General features: G+C 46.9%; 1 protein-coding gene across 1 annotated transcript in view; it reads right to left on the bottom strand.

Moving 5' to 3' along the window:
• The window catches only part of LOC138267513 (zinc finger protein ZFP2-like), a 237,779-nt gene that overhangs the window by 201,075 nt on the left and 16,634 nt on the right, over nt 1–20,070 (bottom strand). Inside the window, exons 3-5 of the mRNA XM_069216516.1 lie at nt 19,892–19,965; nt 18,969–19,113; nt 852–1,676 (exon numbers count right to left, since the gene is read on the bottom strand). Coding sequence (XP_069072617.1) covers nt 852–1,676; nt 18,969–19,113; nt 19,892–19,915 — 994 coding nt within the window. The 5' untranslated portion in view covers nt 19,916–19,965. The remainder of the gene's footprint in view (nt 1–851; nt 1,677–18,968; nt 19,114–19,891; nt 19,966–20,070) is intronic.

Here is a 20,070-nt window from a genome sequence, read left to right as displayed (position 1 = left end):
CAGTATGGTGCATAATTTCCACCAGGAAGCCCGTACACAAAGCATGGCATTCAGCTGAACTGGCAAATAAATCTTAAATAGAGATGAGCATGCAAACAAGGCTATACATGTAAACTGAAAAATAGTCTCGGCAGGATTATGCTCAAGAACGGAGTACTAAAGAGGATGTACTAATGAGCTTGGGGTGACCAGATTTTGCTTTGGGGTGGTGGGCACGGGGGTGTGGCAAGGATGCAATTAAATGTACTGCCCAGTAACTGAATTGTGAATTCCAACCAAGGTTGTCTTGCTGATCAAGCCCTCTCTGAGCACTCTACTTGTGGTAAAATCCAAAATTACAAATAAGTTGATGTTCAACTTCATAGCCTGCAGACATGTTTTAAACTGTAAATAATTATTTCCTGTTAGTTTACCAGAGGGCAAGCTGCAGTGAAAGCATGTGCACTCGTGATTATGCCGTGTGCGGCATAATCATAACATTCCTATTTAACTCTGGGCTTGTTCATGTTCAGGGGAAATATTTTCCACTTCAATAACAATGTTTGATGCAGTGTGCATTCCCGGTTCGGGTTTGGGTGACATATTTCCTACCTCGATTAGAAGGTTTGCTGCGGCGTGTATTCCCTGGTCGAGCTTTGGAGAAAGGTTTCCCACTTCAATTAAAAGATTTGCCGCAGTGTGCATGGCCTGATCTGGTTTTGAAGAAAGGTTTCCCATATCGATTACCTCAATCTCTGTGCCAGGCACTATTTCACGCTTGGGTGGCATATCTGCCACCTCCACCTTTACAGATGAAGTGTGTGTTGCCCGGTGTTTTTTCAGGTGTGATGAGTGACTGAAGCACTTGTCACATTCACTACATGCATAGCGTTTCTCCCCAGTGTGCATTCTCTGGTGCATATTTAGATTTGATGACCAACTGAAGGTTTTCCCACATTGATCACATGAAAAGGGCTTCTCCCCAGTGTGGGTTCTAAGGTGGTTAAGGAGATGAGAGTTCTGACTAAAGCTTTTTTCACACTGGGTGCATGAATACGGTCGTTCCCCTGTGTGAGTTCTTAGGTGGTTAACAAGATTTGTGTTGTTACTGAAGCATTTTTCACATTGAGGGCATGGGAATGGCCTCTCTCCTGTGTGAATTCTCAGATGCGTAATGAGGTGAGAGTTTTGACTGAAGCCTCTCCCACATATGCTACAAATATACGGCTTCTCCCCAGTGTGGATTCTTTGATGGTTAAGAATATGGGAGTTTTGACTGAAGCTTCTGCCACAGTCAGAACAAATAAACGGTCTTTCCCCTGTGTGTATTCTCCGATGGTTAATCAAATGTGTGCTCTTACTAAATCTTTTGCCACAGTCCTCACATCCATATGGTCTCTCTCCGGTATGGATTCTGCGGTGGTTAACAAGGGATGCCTGATGATTGAAGCTTTTCCCACAATCCGTACAAATGTGTATACGCTCTGTTTTTGGCTTGCCGGGAGTAGCCACGTTAGTTTTCTTTTTCGGACGTATCTTTTTCTTCCTTTCTGTCTTCCTTGGTTCTACGACAGCCTCTCCCAACTCCATAATATGTAGGTCCTTTTCATCAGCATTCTCCGAGTATGTGTCAGGTGCTTCCACAAGAATATATTCTCCATGATCACTAATTGTACTATGAATAACAGGTCCGAGATCTGTTGGATAAACAGAACAAACACACAGTTACACGCTTTAAAAGCACTGGCCCATGGAAAATGCTTGGGCTTCAAGGATCGCAGAACATGAAAAAGCAGAAGTAATATAATGTGCATCATCATGATACCTTACTTATATTTACGCTCCATTACCTTCCTTCAACATGAGAAATGTCCTGTTCCTGAAACTAATTGTTTTCTATTTTTAAATATTTGAAAGACAGGCATTTCTGAAGGAAGCTCAATTAATGATCATTGTGGACTTCAATCATTTGGCTGAGGATTCTCATAATAGCAAGTCCAGTCTATTCTTTTCAAAACCCAATAAAAAAAATTTAAGTACAGATATGCTTTTTCAGAAATTCAGCATTCAACAGGAGCACAAACCCCTAGTGGCACGTGCAAGTCATTTGCTGCATTTGACAAAGAGGCTCCCAAAAAGGAACTAGTCTGACATATGCCGGAACCACCCAACACATAGAAGATGTGTGGCCCTCATGCTGCTCCCTCGCCTCCTCCCCACTGATGACTAGAATCCTATGTACAGGTGAAACTGGACCCATACTTTTTCATACTTATGCATTGTATCATATACCTTTGCAATGAGTTGTTTTCCCCATAATGGAGCCAACCAAAGTCATGGGAAAGAGAATATGGAGCTTGCACAATTTTAAGCTTGGCTGCCAATAGCACACGAGTTACTTTGCCTGATAAAGTGGTAAGTGTTAGCTCTTCTTCCTCTCCTATGTCCCCAAATAACAGAGACAGGGGTTAAAGTTTCAATTCAGTTACAGTTGTAGGTCTGATCTGTAACAATATCTTCTCCTAGTAAATTTAACAAACATTTGGTGCATACCAAGCTGAGCGCCATTGTGCCCCTTACGCTATAACACCTCTAGCACTCCTCTCTAGAACCAAACATGAGCAGAACTTGAAGTTTCAAGTAAGTACAGTACAATTCAAAACCATAAATCCAATTCCCATGTACTAGTGGCATATTGGTGCACTGGCTGTCCTAGCCAGCGCATACACAGATTTCTAAAGTTGAGTGTCACATATGAGGATTTGGGAGTACTAATTAAGTAACCCAGAAGTATAAATAAAACCAACATTCCAATTTTTGTACTATTAACTTTTAGCAGGAATGTAATGGTTGTTAAACCTGTATGCGCTTATGCTTTCTACTGAACCAGTCAATCATTTGAGGGTTTATCAGTAAGAGTCCGTTATGGAGTTGCCAGAATTGTTCACATGAAGCAAATGAACATAGTTGCCCATTTCAAATACTTCCCCAACACGACCATGTGGCAGTCCGGCCATGTTTGGAATCCTTTATCTTTGAAACCGTGGGGATGCGGAAATCAGAGTTGTGCAGAACAGGCTCAAGAAGGGTTCGAAAAGTGGCGACTCTTCAAATAGTTTAACTTAAAAGCTGATAACCCAGAGAAGGCTGCAAACTCGGGACCAGGGTCAGAATACAAGGCGCCGGGTTTCTTCACAGAACACACCATAAGCAAACAGTGCGAGTCTGAAAGATGAGCCCAGTTTAATCACCCCCGAGTGCACAGAACACTTAATTTTCTGCTATGGATTCCATTGGTAATGCAAATGGGCTTACCATAGACACCCTTGCCCCTAGTTAGGTTTCTTCAAGGAGCTTTAATGTTATTAACCTTGATGATTGTAGTTGGTTGAGCGAAATTTGTAAATATAATGAACAAGTGGGGCCTTGGGATGTTTTCTCCAGGATCTCATGAACAAATAACCAATCTGCTCTGTTAAAAATCCTTTCTGTATTTAGCGAGAACAAACATATCGAAATTTCTGCAGGCAAGAACATCACTAAGATGCCAAAATAGACAGATGTCATATTTACGTTTTCTGTGTTTTATATGGCCTGATTTGACTAGATGTATTGCTGCCCATACATTTTCTAGGCAAGTAGTTCGTTTTCATATTTTACCACCTGCATTTAAAAGCCAGGTAGGTCAATAAGAGCAAAACAACTCTGAATCCTTGTTCGGTCTGACGAGTAGTGGTCAGAGGGGTTAAATTCTACTGGAGCGTTTTTTGTTGGGACAGCTTTTGTTGAAATGGCATGCATTCTCTGATGCCTTCTGAAGGGAAATTAGTTCTGTAGCCTGGGTCATTACTTCTTTCTCTCTGAAAGGTGCCAGATGGTCCAAGATTCTTTTGTATTGTTAGTATGTATGCATAATCTTGATAAATCATGATCACACCGCTCTCAATCGTTTAAAGATTCCAGCTTTTGTGACATGGAGACCACCTCCTTGGTATGGAAGAAATGCACTCAGTCAAGGAGTCCAGGTGTAGGTTCTGCACCCACCCGTCTCCCTGGAGGCAAGCAACGATCACAAATATTTTCCATTTCCTTCAACCCCCTTTACTATGCAAACCATGCTCCATATCTTTGACATTTACTACCCTCCACGCCTGATGAAGGGAAAACAACCTTGGAGAAGCAATTATGTTGCTGTATTTTAGGCAAAAAAAAAAAGGGGGGTGGGGGGAACAGAACTCACAAGGGCAGCCATGCTGTAGGAAGTTGGCTCTGTATGTGCTATTTCAAAGTAAGGAATAGCATGCACAGAGTCCAAGGGTTCCCCTTAGAGGTAAAATAGTGGTAAAAATAGATAATACTAATGCTCTATTTTGTGGTAGTGTGGTCGAGCAGTAGGCTTATCCAAGGAGTAGTGTTAAGCATTTGTTGTACATACACAAGACAATAAATGAGGTACACACACTCAGAGACAAATCCAGCCAATAGGTTTTTATATAGAAAAATATATTTTCTTAGTTTATTTTAAGAACCACAGGTTCAAATTCTACATGTAATATCTCATTCGAAAGGTATTGCAGGTAAGTACTTTAGGAACTTCAAATCATCAAAATTGCATGTATACTTTTCAAGTTATTGACAAATAGCTGTTTTAAAAGTGGACACTTAGTGCAATTTTCACAGTTCCTGGGGGAGGTAAGTTTTTGTTAGTTTTACCAGGTAAGTAGGACACTTACAGGGTTCAGTTCTTGGCCCAAGGTAGCCCACCGTTGGGGGTTCAGAGCAACCCCAAAGTCACCACACCAGCAGCTCAGGGCCGGTCAGGTGCAGAGTTCAAAGTGGTGCCCAAAACACATAGGCTAGAATGGAGAGAAGGGGGTGCCCCGGTTCCGGTCTGCTTGCAGGTAAGTACCCGCGTCTTCGGAGGGCAGACCAGGGGGGTTTTGTAGGGCACCGGGGGGGACACAAGTCCACACAGAAATTTCACCCTCAGCAGCGCGGGGGCGGCCGGGTGCAGTGTCGAAACAAGCGTCGGGTTTGTAATGGAAGTCAATGGGAGATCTAGGGATCTCTTCAGCGCTGCAGGCAGGCAAGGGGGGGGTTCCTCGGGGAAACCTCCACTTGGGCAAGGGAGAGGGACTCCTGGGGGTCACTCCTCCAGTGAAAGTCCGGTCCTTCAGGTCCTGGGGGGCTGCGGGTGCAGGGTCTCTCCCAGGTGTCGGGACTTTAGGTTCAAAGAGTCGCGGTCAGGGGAAGCCTCGGGATTCCCTCTGCAGGCGGCGCTGTGGGGGCTCAGGGGGGACAGGTTTTGGTACTCACAGTATCAGAGTAGTCCTGGGGTCCCTCCTGAGGTGTTGGATCGCCACCAGCCGAGTCGGGGTCGCCGGGTGCAGTGTTGCAAGTCTCACGCCTTTTGCGGGGAGCTTGCAGGGTTCTTTAAAGCTGCTGGAAACAAAGTTGCAGCTTTTCTTGGAGCAGGTCCGCTGTCCTCGGGAGTTTCTTGTCTTTTCGAAGCAGGGGCAGTCCTCAGAGGATGTCGAGGTCGCTGGTCCCTTCGGAAGGCGTCGCTGGAGCAGGATCTTTGGAAGGCAGGAGACAGGCCGGTGAGTTTCTGGAGCCAAGGCAGTTGTCGTCTTCTGGTCTTCCGCTGCAGGGGTTTTCAGCTGGGCAGTCCTTCTTCTTGTTGCAGGAATCTAATTTTCTAGGGTTCAGGGTAGCCCTTAAATACTAAATTTAAGGGCGTGTTTAGGTCTGGGGGGTTAGTAGCCAATGGCTACTAGCCCTGAGGGTGGGTACACCCTCTTTGTGCCTCCTCCCAAGGGGAGGGGGTCACAATCCTAACCCTATTGGGGGAATCCTCCATCTGCAAGATGGAGGATTTCTAAAAGTTAGAGTCACCTCAGCTCAGGACACCTTAGGGGCTGTCCTGACTGGCCAGTGACTCCTCCTTGTTATTCTCATTATTTTCTCCGGCCTTGCCGCCAAAAGTGGGGCCTGGCCGGAGGGGGCGGGCAACTCCACTAGCTGGAGTGTCCTGCTGGGTTGGCACAAAGGAGGTGAGCCTTTGAGGCTCACCGCCAGGTGTGACAATTCCTGCCTGGGAGAGGTGTTAGCATCTCCACCCAGTGCAGGCTTTGTTACTGGCCTCAGAGTGACAAAGGCACTCTCCCCATGGGGCCAGCAACATGTCTCGGTTTGTGGCAGGCTGCTAAAACTAGTCAGCCTACACAGATAGTCGGTTAAGTTTCAGGGGGCACCTCTAAGGTGCCCTCTGTGGTGTATTTTACAATAAAATGTACACTGGCATCAGTGTGCATTTATTGTGCTGAGAAGTTTGATACCAAACTTCCCAGTTTTCAGTGTAGCCATTATGGTGCTGTGGAGTTCGTGTTTGACAGACTCCCAGACCATATACTCTTATGGCTACCCTGCACTTACAATGTCTAAGGTTTTATTTAGACACTGTAGGGGTACCATGCTCATGCACTGGTACCCTCACCTATGGTATAGTGCACCCTGCCTTAGGGCTGTAAGGCCTGCTAGAGGGGTGTCTTACCTATACTGCATAGGCAGTGAGAGGCTGGCATGGCACCCTGAGGGGAGTGCCATGTCGACTTACTCGTTTTGTCCTCACTAGCACACACAAGCTGGCAAGCAGTGTGTCTGTGCTGAGTGAGAGGTCTCCAGGGTGGCATAAGACATGCTGCAGCCCTTAGAGACCTTCCTTGGCATCAGGGCCCTTGGTACTAGAAGTACCAGTTACAAGGGACTTATCTGGATGCCAGGGTCTGCCAATTGTGGATACAAAAGTACAGGTTAGGGAAAGAACACTGGTGCTGGGGCCTGGTTAGCAGGCCTCAGCACACTTTCAATTGTAAACATAGCATCAGCAAAGGCAAAAAGTCAGGGGGCAACCATGCCAAGGAGGCATTTCCTTACACAACCCCCCCCCAAACGAAAGAGGATGAGACTAACCTTTCCCAAGAGAGTCTTCATTTTCTAAGTGGAAGAACCTGGAAAGGCCATCTGCATTGGCATGGGCAGTCCCAGGTCTGTGTTCCACTATAAAGTCCATTCCCTGTAGGGAGATGGACCACCTCAACAGTTTAGGATTTTCACCTTTCATTTGCATCAGCCATTTGAGAGGTCTGTGGTCAGTTTGAACTAGGAAGTGAGTCCCAAAGAGGTATGGTCTCAGCTTCTTCAGGGACCAAACCACAGCAAAGGCCTCCCTCTCAATGGCACTCCAACGCTGCTCCCTGGGGAGTAACCTCCTGCTAATGAAAGCAACAGGCTGGTCAAGGCCATCATCATTTGTTTGGGACAAAACTGCCCCTATCCCATGTTCAGAGGCATCAGTCTGCACAATGAACTGCTTAGAATAATCTGGAGCTTTGAGAACTGGTGCTGAGCACATTGCTTGTTTCAGGGTGTCAAAGGCCTGTTGGCAGTCCACAGTCCAGTTCACTTTCTTGGGCATTTTCTTGGAGGTGAGCTCAGTGAGGGCTGTCACAATGGATCCATATCCCTTCACAAACCTCCTGTAGTACCCAGTCAAGCCAAGGAATGCCCTGACTTGAGTCTGGGTTTTTGGAGCTACCCAGTCCAGAATGGTCTGGATCTTGGGTTGGAGTGGCTGAACTTGGCCTCCACCTACAAGGTGTCCCAAGTAAACCACAGTTCCCTGCCCTATCTGGCATTTGGATGCCTTGATAGAGAGGCCTGCAGATTGCAGAGCTTTCAAAACCTTCCTCAGGTGGACCAGGTGATCCTGCCAGGTGGAGCTAAAGACAGCAATATCATCAAGATAAGCTGTGCTAAAGGACTCCAAGCCAGCAAGGACTTGATTCACCAACCTTTGGAAGGTGGCAGGGGCATTCTTTAAACCAAAGGGCATAACAGTAAACTGATAATGCCCATCAGGTGTGGAGAATGCTGTCTTTTCTTTTGCTCCAGGTGCCATTTTTATTTGCCAGTACCCTGCTGTCAAGTCAAAGGTACTTAGAAATTTGGCAGCACCTAATTTATCAATGAGCTCATCAGCTCTTGGAATTGGATGGGCATCTGTCTTGGTGACAGAGTTGAGCCCTCTGTAGTCCACACAAAACCTCATCTCTTTCTTTCCATCTTTGGTGTGAGGTTTGGGGACTAAGACCACTGGGCTAGCCCAGGGGCTGTCAGAGCGCTCAATCACTCCCAATTCCAGCATCTTGTGGACTTCCATCTTGATGCTTTCCTTAACATGGTCAGACTGTCTGAAGATTTTGTTCTTGACAGGCATGCTGTCTCCTGTGTCCACATCATGGGTACACAGGTGTGTCTGACCAGGGGTTAGGGAGAAAAGCTCAGGAAACTGTTGTAGGACTCTCCTACAATCAGCCTGCTGTTGGCCAGAGAGGGTGTCTGAGTAGATCACTCCATCTACTGTGCCATCTTTTGGGTCTGATGACAGAAGATCAGGGAGAGGTTCACTCTCTGCCTCCTGATCCTCATCTGTTACCATTAACAGATTCACATCAGCCCTGTCATGGAAGAGCTTAAGGCGGTTCACATGGATCACCCTCTTGGGGCTCCTGCTTGTGCCCAGGTCCACCAGGTAGGTGACCTGACTCTTCCTCTCTAGCACTGGGTAAGGGCCACTCCATTTGTCCTGGAGTGCCCTGGGAGCCACAGGCTCCAGAACCCAGACTTTCTGCCCTGGTTGGAACTCAACCAGTGCAGCCTTTTGGTCGTACCAAAACTTCTGGAGTTGTTGGCTGGCCTCAAGGTTTTTGGTTGCCTTTTCCATGTACTCTGCCATTCTAGAGCGAAGGCCAAGTACATAGTCCACTATGTCCTGTTTAGGCTCATGGAGAGGTCTCTCCCAGCCTTCTTTAACAAGGGCAAGTGGTCCCCTTACAGGATGACCAAACAGAAGTTCAAAGGGTGAGAACCCTACTCCCTTCTGTGGTACCTCCCTGTAAGCGAAAAGCAGACATGGCAGGAGGACATCCCATCTCCTTTTGAGTTTTTCTGGGAGCCCCATGATCATGCCCTTTAATGTCTTGTTGAATCTCTCAACTAAGCCATTAGTTTGTGGATGGTAAGGTGTAGTGAATTTATAAGTCACTCCACACTCATTCCACATGTGCTTTAGGTATGCTGACATGAAGTTGGTACCTCTGTCAGACACCACCTCCTTAGGGAAACCCACTCTGGTAAAGATACCAATGAGGGCCTTGGCTACTGCAGGGGCAGTAGTCGACCTAAGGGGAATAGCTTCAGGATACCTGGTAGCATGATCCACTACTACCAGGATATACATATTTCCTGAGGCTGTGGGAGGTTCTAGTGGACCAACTATGTCCACACCCACTCTTTCAAAGGGCACCCCCACCACTGGAAGTGGAATGAGGGGGGCCTTTGGATGCCCACCTGTCTTACCACTGGCTTGACAGGTGGGGCAGGAGAGGCAAAACTCCTTAACCATGTTGGACATATTGGGCCAGTAGAAGTGGTTGACTAACCTCTCCCACGTCTTGGTTTGTCCCAAATGTCCAGCAAGGGGAATGTCATGGGCCAATGTTAGGATGAACTCTCTGAACAGCTGAGGCACTACCACTCTCCTAGTGGCACCAGGTTTGGGGTCTCTGGCCTCAGTGTACAGGAGCCCATCTTCCCAATAGACCCTATGTGTTCCATTTTTCTTGCCTTTGGACTCTTCAGCAGCTTGCTGCCTAAGGCCTTCAAGAGAGGGACAGGTTTCTTGTCCCTTACACAGCTCCTCCCTGGAGGGTCCCCCTGGGCCTAAGAGCTCAACCTGGTAAGGTTCAAGCTCCAAAGGCTCAGTTCCCTCAGAGGGCAGAACTTCTTCCTGAGAAGAGAGGTTCCCTTTCTTTTGCTGTGTTGCAGTTGGTTTCCCAACTGACTTTCCTGTTCTCTTGGTAGGCTGGGCCATTTTTCCAGACTCCAGCTCTACTTTTTCACCCTGTGCCTTGCATTGTGCTCTTGTTTTCACACACACCAGTTCAGGGATACCCAGCATTGCTGCATGGGTTTTTAGTTCTACCTCAGCCCATGCTGAGGACTCCAGGTCATTTCCAAGCAGACAGTCCACTGGGATATTTGAGGAGACCACCACCTGTTTCAGGCCATTGACCCCTCCCCATTCTAAAGTAACCATTGCCATGGGATGTACTTTTCTCTGATTGTCAGCGTTGGTGACTGTGTAAGTTTTTCCAGTCAGGTATTGGCCAGGGGAAACCAGTTTCTCTGTCACCATGGTGACACTGGCACCTGTATCCCTCAGGCCCTCTACACTTGTCCCATTAATAAAGAGCTGCTGCCTGTATTTTTGCATGTTAGGCGGCCAGGCAGCTAGTGTGGCTAAATCCACCCCACCCTCAGAGACTAGAGTAGCTTCAGTGTGGACCCTGATTTGCTCTGGGCACACTGTTGATCCCACTTGGAGACTAGCCATACCAGTGTTACCTGGATGGGAGTTTGGAGTGGAACCTTTCTTGGGACAGGCCTTGTCTCCAGTTTGGTGTCCATGCTGTTTACAGCTATGACACCAGGCCTTTTTGGGATCAAAGTTTTTACCCTTGTACCCATTGTTTTGTGAAGAGGCTCTGGGCCCACCCTCCTGTGCAGGTTTTTGGGGGCCTGTAGAAGACTCTTTACTATTTTTAGTTTTGGTTGTCTCATCACCCTTCTGCTGGGGAGTCTTTGTGACCCCTTTCTTTTGGTCACCCCCTGTTGAAGTCTTGGACACCCTTGTCTTGACCCAATGGTCCGCCTTCTTTCCCAATTCTTGGGGAGAAATTGGTCCTAGGTCTACCAGATGCTGATGCAGTTTATCATTGAAACAATTACTTAACAGGTGTTCTTTCACAAATAAATTGTACAGCCCATCATAATTACTTACACCACTGCCTTGAATCCAACCATCTAGTGTTTTCACTGAGTAGTCAACAAAGTCAACCCAGGTCTGGCTCGAGGATTTTTGAGCCCCCCTGAACCTAATCCTGTACTCCTCAGTGGAGAATCCAAAGCCCTCAATCAGGGTACCCTTCATGAGGTCATAAGATTCTGCATCTTGTCCAGAGAGTGTGAGGAGTCTATCCCTACACTTTCCTGTGAACATTTCCCAAAGGAGAGCACCCCAGTGAGATCTGTTCACTTTTCTGGTTACACAAGCCCTCTCAAAAGCTGTGAACCATTTGGTGATGTCATCACCATCTTCATATTTAGTTACAATCCCTTTGGGGATTTTCAACATGTCAGGAGAATCTCTGACCCTATTTATGTTGCTGCCACCATTGATGGGTCCTAGGCCCATCTCTTGTCTTTCCCTCTCTATGGCTAGGATCTGTCTTTCCAAAGCCAATCTTTTGGCCATCCTGGCTAACTGGATGTCCTCTTCACTGGAGTTATCCTCAGTGATTTCAGAGTTGTTGGTCCCTCCTGTGAGGGAACCGGCATCTCTGACTATTATTTGTGGAGTCAGGGCTTGAGAAGCCCTGCTCTCCCTAAGTAGGACTGGAGGGGGGGAATTTCCCTCCAAGTCACTATCTTCATCCTCTGAGTTGCCATCCTCAGAGGGGTTGGCCTTTTCAAACTCTGCCAAAAGCTCCTGGAGCTGTACTTTGGTAGGTTTGGGGCCCATTGCTATTTTCTTTAGTTTACAGAGTGACCTTAGCTCTCTCATCTGTAGATGGAGGTAAGGTGTGGTGTCGAGTTCCACCACATTCACATCTGTGCTAGACATTATGCTTCTAAAAGTTGGAATACTTTTTAAGAACTAAAACTGGTTCTAGAATCTAATTCAAACTTTTACAAACTTTTAAACTCTAAAAGAAATGCTAAACAGGATCTAACACAAGGCCCTAGCAGGTCTTTTAAGAATTTAGAAAACTTTTCAAATTGCAAAAATCAATTTCTAATGACAATTTTGGAATTTGTCGTGTGATCAGGTATTGGCTGAGTAGTCCAGCAAATGCAAAGTCTTGTACCCCACCGCTGATCCACCAATGTAGGAAGTTGGCTCTGTATGTGCTATTTCAAAGTAAGGAATAGCATGCACAGAGTCCAAGGGTTCCCCTTAGAGGTAAAATAGTGGTAAAAATAGATAATACTAATGCTCTATTTTGTGGTAGTGTGGTCGAGCAGTAGGCTTATCCAAGGAGTAGTGTTAAGCATTTGTTGTACATACACAAGACAATAAATGAGGTACACACACTCAGAGACAAATCCAGCCAATAGGTTTTTATATAGAAAAATATCTTTTCTTAGTTTATTTTAAGAACCACAGGTTCAAATTCTACATGTAATATCTCATTCGAAAGGTATTGCAGGTAAGTACTTTAGGAACTTCAAATCATCAAAATTGCATGTATACTTTTCAAGTTATTGACAAATAGCTGTTTTAAAAGTGGACACTTAGTGCAATTTTCACAGTTCCTGGGGGAGGTAAGTTTTTGTTAGTTTTACCAGGTAAGTAGGACACTTACAGGGTTCAGTTCTTGGCCCAAGGTAGCCCACCGTTGGGGGTTCAGAGCAACCCCAAAGTCACCACACCAGCAGCTCAGGGCCGGTCAGGTGCAGAGTTCAAAGTGGTGCCCAAAACACATAGGCTAGAATGGAGAGAAGGGGGTGCCCCGGTTCCGGTCTGCTTGCAGGTAAGTACCCGCGTCTTCGGAGGGCAGACCAGGGGGGTTTTGTAGGGCACCGGGGGGGACACAAGTCCACACAGAAATTTCACCCTCAGCAGCGCGGGGGCGGCCGGGTGCAGTGTCGAAACAAGCGTCGGGTTTGTAATGGAAGTCAATGGGAGATCTAGGGATCTCTTCAGCGCTGCAGGCAGGCAAGGGGGGGGTTCCTCGGGGAAACCTCCACTTGGGCAAGGGAGAGGGACTCCTGGGGGTCACTCCTCCAGTGAAAGTCCGGTCCTTCAGGTCCTGGGGGGCTGCGGGTGCAGGGTCTCTCCCAGGTGTCGGGACTTTAGGTTCAAAGAGTCGCGGTCAGGGGAAGCCTCGGGATTCCCTCTGCAGGCGGCGCTGTGGGGGCTCAGGGGGGACAGGTTTTGGTACTCACAGTATCAGAGTAGTCCTGGGGTCCCTCCTGAGGTGTTGGATCGCCACCAGCCGAGTCGGGGTCGCCGGGTGCAGTGTTGCAAGTCTCACGCCTTTTGCGGGGAGCTTGCAGGGTTCTTTAAAGCTGCTGGAAACAAAGTTGCAGCTTTTCTTGGAGCAGGTCCGCTGTCCTCGGGAGTTTCTTGTCTTTTCGAAGCAGGGGCAGTCCTCAGAGGATGTCGAGGTCGCTGGTCCCTTCGGAAGGCGTCGCTGGAGCAGGATCTTTGGAAGGCAGGAGACAGGCCGGTGAGTTTCTGGAGCCAAGGCAGTTGTCGTCTTCTGGTCTTCCGCTGCAGGGGTTTTCAGCTGGGCAGTCCTTCTTCTTGTTGCAGGAATCTAATTTTCTAGGGTTCAGGGTAGCCCTTAAATACTAAATTTAAGGGCGTGTTTAGGTCTGGGGGGTTAGTAGCCAATGGCTACTAGCCCTGAGGGTGGGTACACCCTCTTTGTGCCTCCTCCCAAGGGGAGGGGGTCACAATCCTAACCCTATTGGGGGAATCCTCCATCTGCAAGATGGAGGATTTCTAAAAGTTAGAGTCACCTCAGCTCAGGACACCTTAGGGGCTGTCCTGACTGGCCAGTGACTCCTCCTTGTTATTCTCATTATTTTCTCCGGCCTTGCCGCCAAAAGTGGGGCCTGGCCGGAGGGGGCGGGCAACTCCACTAGCTGGAGTGTCCTGCTGGGTTGGCACAAAGGAGGTGAGCCTTTGAGGCTCACCGCCAGGTGTGACAATTCCTGCCTGGGAGAGGTGTTAGCATCTCCACCCAGTGCAGGCTTTGTTACTGGCCTCAGAGTGACAAAGGCACTCTCCCCATGGGGCCAGCAACATGTCTCGGTTTGTGGCAGGCTGCTAAAACTAGTCAGCCTACACAGATAGTCGGTTAAGTTTCAGGGGGCACCTCTAAGGTGCCCTCTGTGGTGTATTTTACAATAAAATGTACACTGGCATCAGTGTGCATTTATTGTGCTGAGAAGTTTGATACCAAACTTCCCAGTTTTCAGTGTAGCCATTATGGTGCTGTGGAGTTCGTGTTTGACAGACTCCCAGACCATATACTCTTATGGCTACCCTGCACTTACAATGTCTAAGGTTTTATTTAGACACTGTAGGGGTACCATGCTCATGCACTGGTACCCTCACCTATGGTATAGTGCACCCTGCCTTAGGGCTGTAAGGCCTGCTAGAGGGGTGTCTTACCTATACTGCATAGGCAGTGAGAGGCTGGCATGGCACCCTGAGGGGAGTGCCATGTCGACTTACTCGTTTTGTCCTCACTAGCACACACAAGCTGGCAAGCAGTGTGTCTGTGCTGAGTGAGAGGTCTCCAGGGTGGCATAAGACATGCTGCAGCCCTTAGAGACCTTCCTTGGCATCAGGGCCCTTGGTACTAGAAGTACCAGTTACAAGGGACTTATCTGGATGCCAGGGTCTGCCAATTGTGGATACAAAAGTACAGGTTAGGGAAAGAACACTGGTGCTGGGGCCTGGTTAGCAGGCCTCAGCACACTTTCAATTGTAAACATAGCATCAGCAAAGGCAAAAAGTCAGGGGGCAACCATGCCAAGGAGGCATTTCCTTACACATGCCAAGCGACATATCACACCAAATCCAACCGTAAATAGCGCGGCAAAGGAAAAGAACTACAACGTGTTTCGACCGGAAACCAGTTGTGATCAAGACCGGTTTCCGGTTGAAACACGTTGTAGTTCTTTTCCTTTGCCAGTAAGATTGTCTTTGAAAACCTCCCTGGTGTGGCTCTCTTTGTCAACCGAGCTATTTACGGTTGATTTGGCACTATACTGACAGCCTCGGTGCCGCCGTAGAGCAGGTATGTAGGTGTACATATATTAACAAGGCTTTAAGATTGGCATGCTAATATGTGGTACTTGGTAAGGGTGCAATCAGCTGAACAAGTAAAGCTGACCCAGTATGGCCGGTTATAATACTTTTATGCGACAAGCCACAGTTAAGACATCACTTATCATTCATATACACTTTAAATTTGAAGGCCTGTGCTATTGCTTGGAAAACGGAGATGTCTAGCATTTTTCCTCCTCCTTGGACAGCAATCATTAGTTAATAAAGCAGGTGCCTGCCTACTCACTGTATGTCAGAGCGACTTGCTAAGGGAATGAAGTGTTGGGCAGAACGAGTAAAACACCTATTTACCTACTCACTGGCTGCCAAGTGAAACCGTATTAAAAGTTTTAGCCGTGCCTGCTGGGTGGAGGTGGAAGACGGCACCTGGCTGGTCCCGAGAACCCTCTCATCTATGTATTTGAAATGAAGACTATAATTGCCAAATGTCACAATTACAGGGTGACGTGAGTTGCTGAGGTGTTTTGGAAAATAGTGGAGCAGCATTTTTTGCCAAACCTGAACTGGCGTTACAAAGTATTTACCAGTGATCTAACAGCCAGAGTGGCCTACCCTAGAACTGGGGAAAGAGGTTTGAATCCGGGCGTCGGCTCAACATCCTCTAATTCTAATCTCTGGGTGCCCAAAAAATAAATAAATAAATAAAAAAATCTGACCTTATGTAATGCACCCTGGTGCTCCTGCAAAGCACTATAGTGCCTCTGGGCCATGTCCATGCGAAATAAAAGTGCAAAAACAAAATCTCTGCAGCAGCATAACTTTCTGGAACATGTTTCTTGGACACCTCTATGCTAAGAGTTTAAGGAGGTCATTAAAAGTACCGGTTGACCTATAAACATGTTTAATTTTTCCTGCAGCATGAAACAGGGCTTGTGTGGCATTTGTATTCTGCACCGATATGTGCACACCCTAGCATTTTCAAACACAGTGTAAGAAATTATTTATTTCCAGCACCAAAACAACAATATCTGTTTCACTCAATTTAGTAATCTGCAGATGTTTCCGGGTTCCATATACATGTTTTATGTAAATTGCCCATTGCAATTTTATTCAGACCATTGTGTCTTGAGACCTTAAGGGCTTCTGCACGTTTTCAGAGGCTGCATTCGTGACATTGTTTTCAGTCAACACTACTTGCATGGCATGGCAGGTAAAACCATGCCTTTTACAGAAAAAAAAACTACAAGTCTCACAATGCAAAGAGGTATGGCCAAACAATGTCACAAATGTCGGTGTCTCATATGATAGGAGGTGATTTGGGAGTTAGACTTTGACACCAGGCTGTAAAGAGCTGACTCATTTTGCATTAGCTTTCCTAAAGTTATAAAAATGGTTCACGGGGAGCATGTATATGTTAACATGCATTCCTACTGCTCAATATCCAAATCTTTGTTTCAGGGAGGTTTACTGTAATTTCCTATCAAATGAAATTTGGAGTGACAAACTCAATGTCTTTATTTCAATTTAGGAGAAGGCAGCTCAGCAGCTTGAGCCCCTGCTGCCCAGAAACGTCTCTGTTCTGCAAGTCAAAGGTTCAGTTTCTAGCAGGACCTACTCCATCTTTAATTTGTCTGAGCTTAAGACAATGAGGTCACGGCAATTATCAACAAAATATACTGAGAACTGTAGTTTAGGTTTACTTCACTGAAGTACCAAGTTATAACAGTTTCGTGGATGATAAGTTGACATTCGTTGGGCCTATATTATACTAAAACAATCTAAACAGAACTATTTGAAAGATTTGAAGTTCCTTCAACGTGCGAGTGTGTATATTGGTATGTGGCATCACGGTGTTCACACGTGTAGAGGACGTGATGGGGAAGTGGCAAATCCATGACATACCTACCAACCAGTACGGTCTCTTAGATGACTGACACCTGCAGTCTCTCCTTGCTTTAAGTTAAGATCACCCTGCACTTTGCAAGCCACTTAGAAAACATATTGCACAAAGTAGGACATTTCTGACATTGATGTCGTTATATGGTTATAAATGTTTTGCTCTAGTCACACTAAAGTGTCACTCGGAAGTGGCAATACAATGCATTAAAAATCAATCATATGGTCTTATAGAGCATGGCTTGCCACCCGGGGTGGGGGGAATTATATGAGCAAAGGCCGGGTAGAGGTGGCGGTCGAAAAGCCAAGTCTTGAGCTGCTTCCTAAACTCCTGCAGAAAAGGGGAGGTTCGCAGTTGGGGAGGGGGTAATCGTTCCAGGCTTGGCGACGATGTGGGAGAAGGAGCGGTCTCCAAAGCAAGTGCCGCAGATGTGGGGGGCATGGGCCTGGGTGGAGTTGTCTCGTTGGATGGTGAAAAATGAGGCGGCTGTTGATGAAGGTGGGGCCTGAGTTGCTGAGGACCTTAGGAGGCATGTTTGAGGAGCTTAAAGAGCATCTTTGCTGGACAGGAAGCCAGAGGAGGGCCCTATGGTGGCATGTGATGCTGGTCCTTCTGGGGAGGTCGAGGGTGAGTCTTGCTGCAGCATTCTGGATGTCTGGAGACGATTCAGGAGCAATCTTGTGGTTCCAACGTAAAGTGTGTTGCTGTAGTCGAGTCAGCTGGTGATTAGGGATTGGGCAATTGTCTTTCTGGCTTGGGATAGGGATCCAACTGAAGATCTTACAGAGCATGCATTGGATGTGGAAACATACCACGGAGACAGAATGGATCTGTTGCTTCATGGCAAACGGTGTGTCCAGGATGATTCAGAGGTTGTGTGCATGGCTGGTGGAGGTGGGAGTGGGGTTGAGGGCGGTGGGCTACCACATGTCATGCAGGGGTGGGGGATCATGTTTGTTTCCGATGATGAGGACCTCATTTTTGCTTGAATTGAATTTGAGGCAGTTGGCCTTCATCCATGCAGCGATGACGGTCATGGGGTTTTAGGAAGTTGGTGCTGACGGCCTCATCTGTGTGGGACAGGACGAGCAGGGTGTCGTCTGTGTAGGAGATGATGCTGCGCCCATGTGTGCGAACAATGTCTGCCAGTGGTGTCATGCAGGTGTTGAAGAGGGAGAGGATGAGGGAACAGCCCTGTGGAACACCACAGATCTCGTTTTTGGAGACAAAGGGTGGTAGGTGGATCCTCTGTGTTTGGCCGGAAAGGAAGGAGGAGATCCAGTTGAGTGCACTGTTTCGGATGCCGATGCAGTGTAATCTGGGGATGAAAGTGGAGTGAAAGACTGCGTTGAAGTCTGTGGGCTGGCAGTTGATGGCTTTTTCCAGGACCTGGCGGAGAGAGATGGGGTGATAGTTTGAGTTTGTTGGGGTTGTCTGGGGGTTTCTTCAGGAGGGATTTGACCTGAGCGGGTTTCCAGGAGTCCGAGTCGGGGACAGTGGTAGTGGAGATGCTGAGGATTTTTGTAACAGCATCTCCGATGACTTCTTTTCCTAGGTTGTAAATGTGGTGAGGGCAGGGGTCCGCGAGACATCCGGAGTGGATGGTGTCCTCAGTAGACAGTTTCTTCCAATCGGTGAGCTGTTGGGGGAGAGAAGTGCGGGTTTGGGCGTAAGGGTGGTCAGGGTTAATGGGCTGGGGAGGTCGAAATTGCTGTAGATGTCGATGATCTTGTAGTGGAAATAGTCCGATAGCTTGTTCAGGAGGGCTTGTGATGGGTGGATCGAGGTTTCAGTGGCAGAGGCGCAGGAGAATTCTCTGACAATGCTAAAGATTTCTTTGTAGTAGTTCACGCTTGCTTCGATAGCACCCTGTTAATTGGGCATGTTGTTTATGTATTGATCCGGCATTGATAAGGCACCCCCTTTGCTATGTATCCTTTTTACAGCTTAGCCCGGGCTGCAGAATTTTGCACGGTCCCAGTAGTTTATATACTGATCTCTTTCTCTGGCCATGCATTGGACAGCATAACACTCCTGAACAGTCAAAAAAACTTAGTGACACATATGATTGGCTTGCAGAGGGTAAAACAGCCAGAAGAGTCACCAGTAGGGGTGTTGCTTTTCAAATACTAGTGCTAGAAAAAAAAAAAACATGACACTCACCTTCTGATATTATGGTTGCCTCAGACCCTGTAGTGGTGATCGCAGGAAAGGTTTGTTCTACTATTTGCTCTGCTTCCCCTATATGTATTTGCTCTATTTGCTCCTCGTCGATATAGACAACAGCAACATACAATGTGGTAGCTCCCTGAAATAACAAAAATAGCATTATCAACTTTTCTTTGCTTCGTTCAAGAACTGTACGTGGACGTCTGCTATGTTGCCACTTCACCAGAAACGCCATGGAAACTGCACATCAAAACTTAAATAAAAGAAGGTGTAATGGATCAGAAAATACCTCAAGAAAACAGATAGGGCGAAGACGGGGTAGCATTAATTCTGATGGGATCGGGTAGAGGTACAAGTCTACTGACAGAAGTAGAGGTACTCTGGTTTAGGTGGTTTTAAAGGTATTGGGTTTGAGGTGGGAGCAGTGTTACTACTCCCACCAGGAACTAGGGAAGGTACACTAGGTTACAGACAGGAGTCTTAGTGCTATAGTATAATAATTAGGGTGATGTAGGAATAGTTATACGTTCTAGGATATACTTCCAGTGTGTAATGGCATACAGGCAGGATTAGAGGTAAGGGGGTATAGGCTTTGGAAAAATACTCTCTCAGAAGTATTTAGCAATGTGATACCAAAGATGTACTAAACTCTAGCGGTGACAGAGGACATAGCAGAAGTCATCACATGAGATATGACATATTTGCAACGTCATTTGTTCGGAAAAATTCCCCAGAAAAGGTTTAAGTACTTCGGTCCCAGAAATTACATACACCCAGGTATCTCATCATGGTGAGACAGTTCCGCCAACCCCGCTTGCAATGAACTTCAAAGCATTATACTCCGCGTGTCTAGAAAACAAAAGTATTCTTGAACTGGATGCTCTCCCTGAATGCTTTTGAACTCTCTCTTGTATTACCTGGGTACAAATCTGTTCCGTCATGTTGAGTCTCCAGGCAGGGGCTGGCAGCAGGAGACATGCGCACAGAGGCTCTGTGAAGATTCAGGAAAGATAGATTAATTCTAGACAAACTCTAGCATCTTCCTGGTATTTATTAATTAACAGTTCCTTTCTCCCCGTTACAGTTTCTATTTTCT

This window comes from Pleurodeles waltl, chromosome 12 (assembly GCF_031143425.1).
Source record: "Pleurodeles waltl isolate 20211129_DDA chromosome 12, aPleWal1.hap1.20221129, whole genome shotgun sequence".
Taxonomy (NCBI): Eukaryota; Metazoa; Chordata; class Amphibia; order Caudata; family Salamandridae; genus Pleurodeles; species Pleurodeles waltl.
This window is presented reverse-complemented; position numbering and strand designations above follow the sequence as displayed.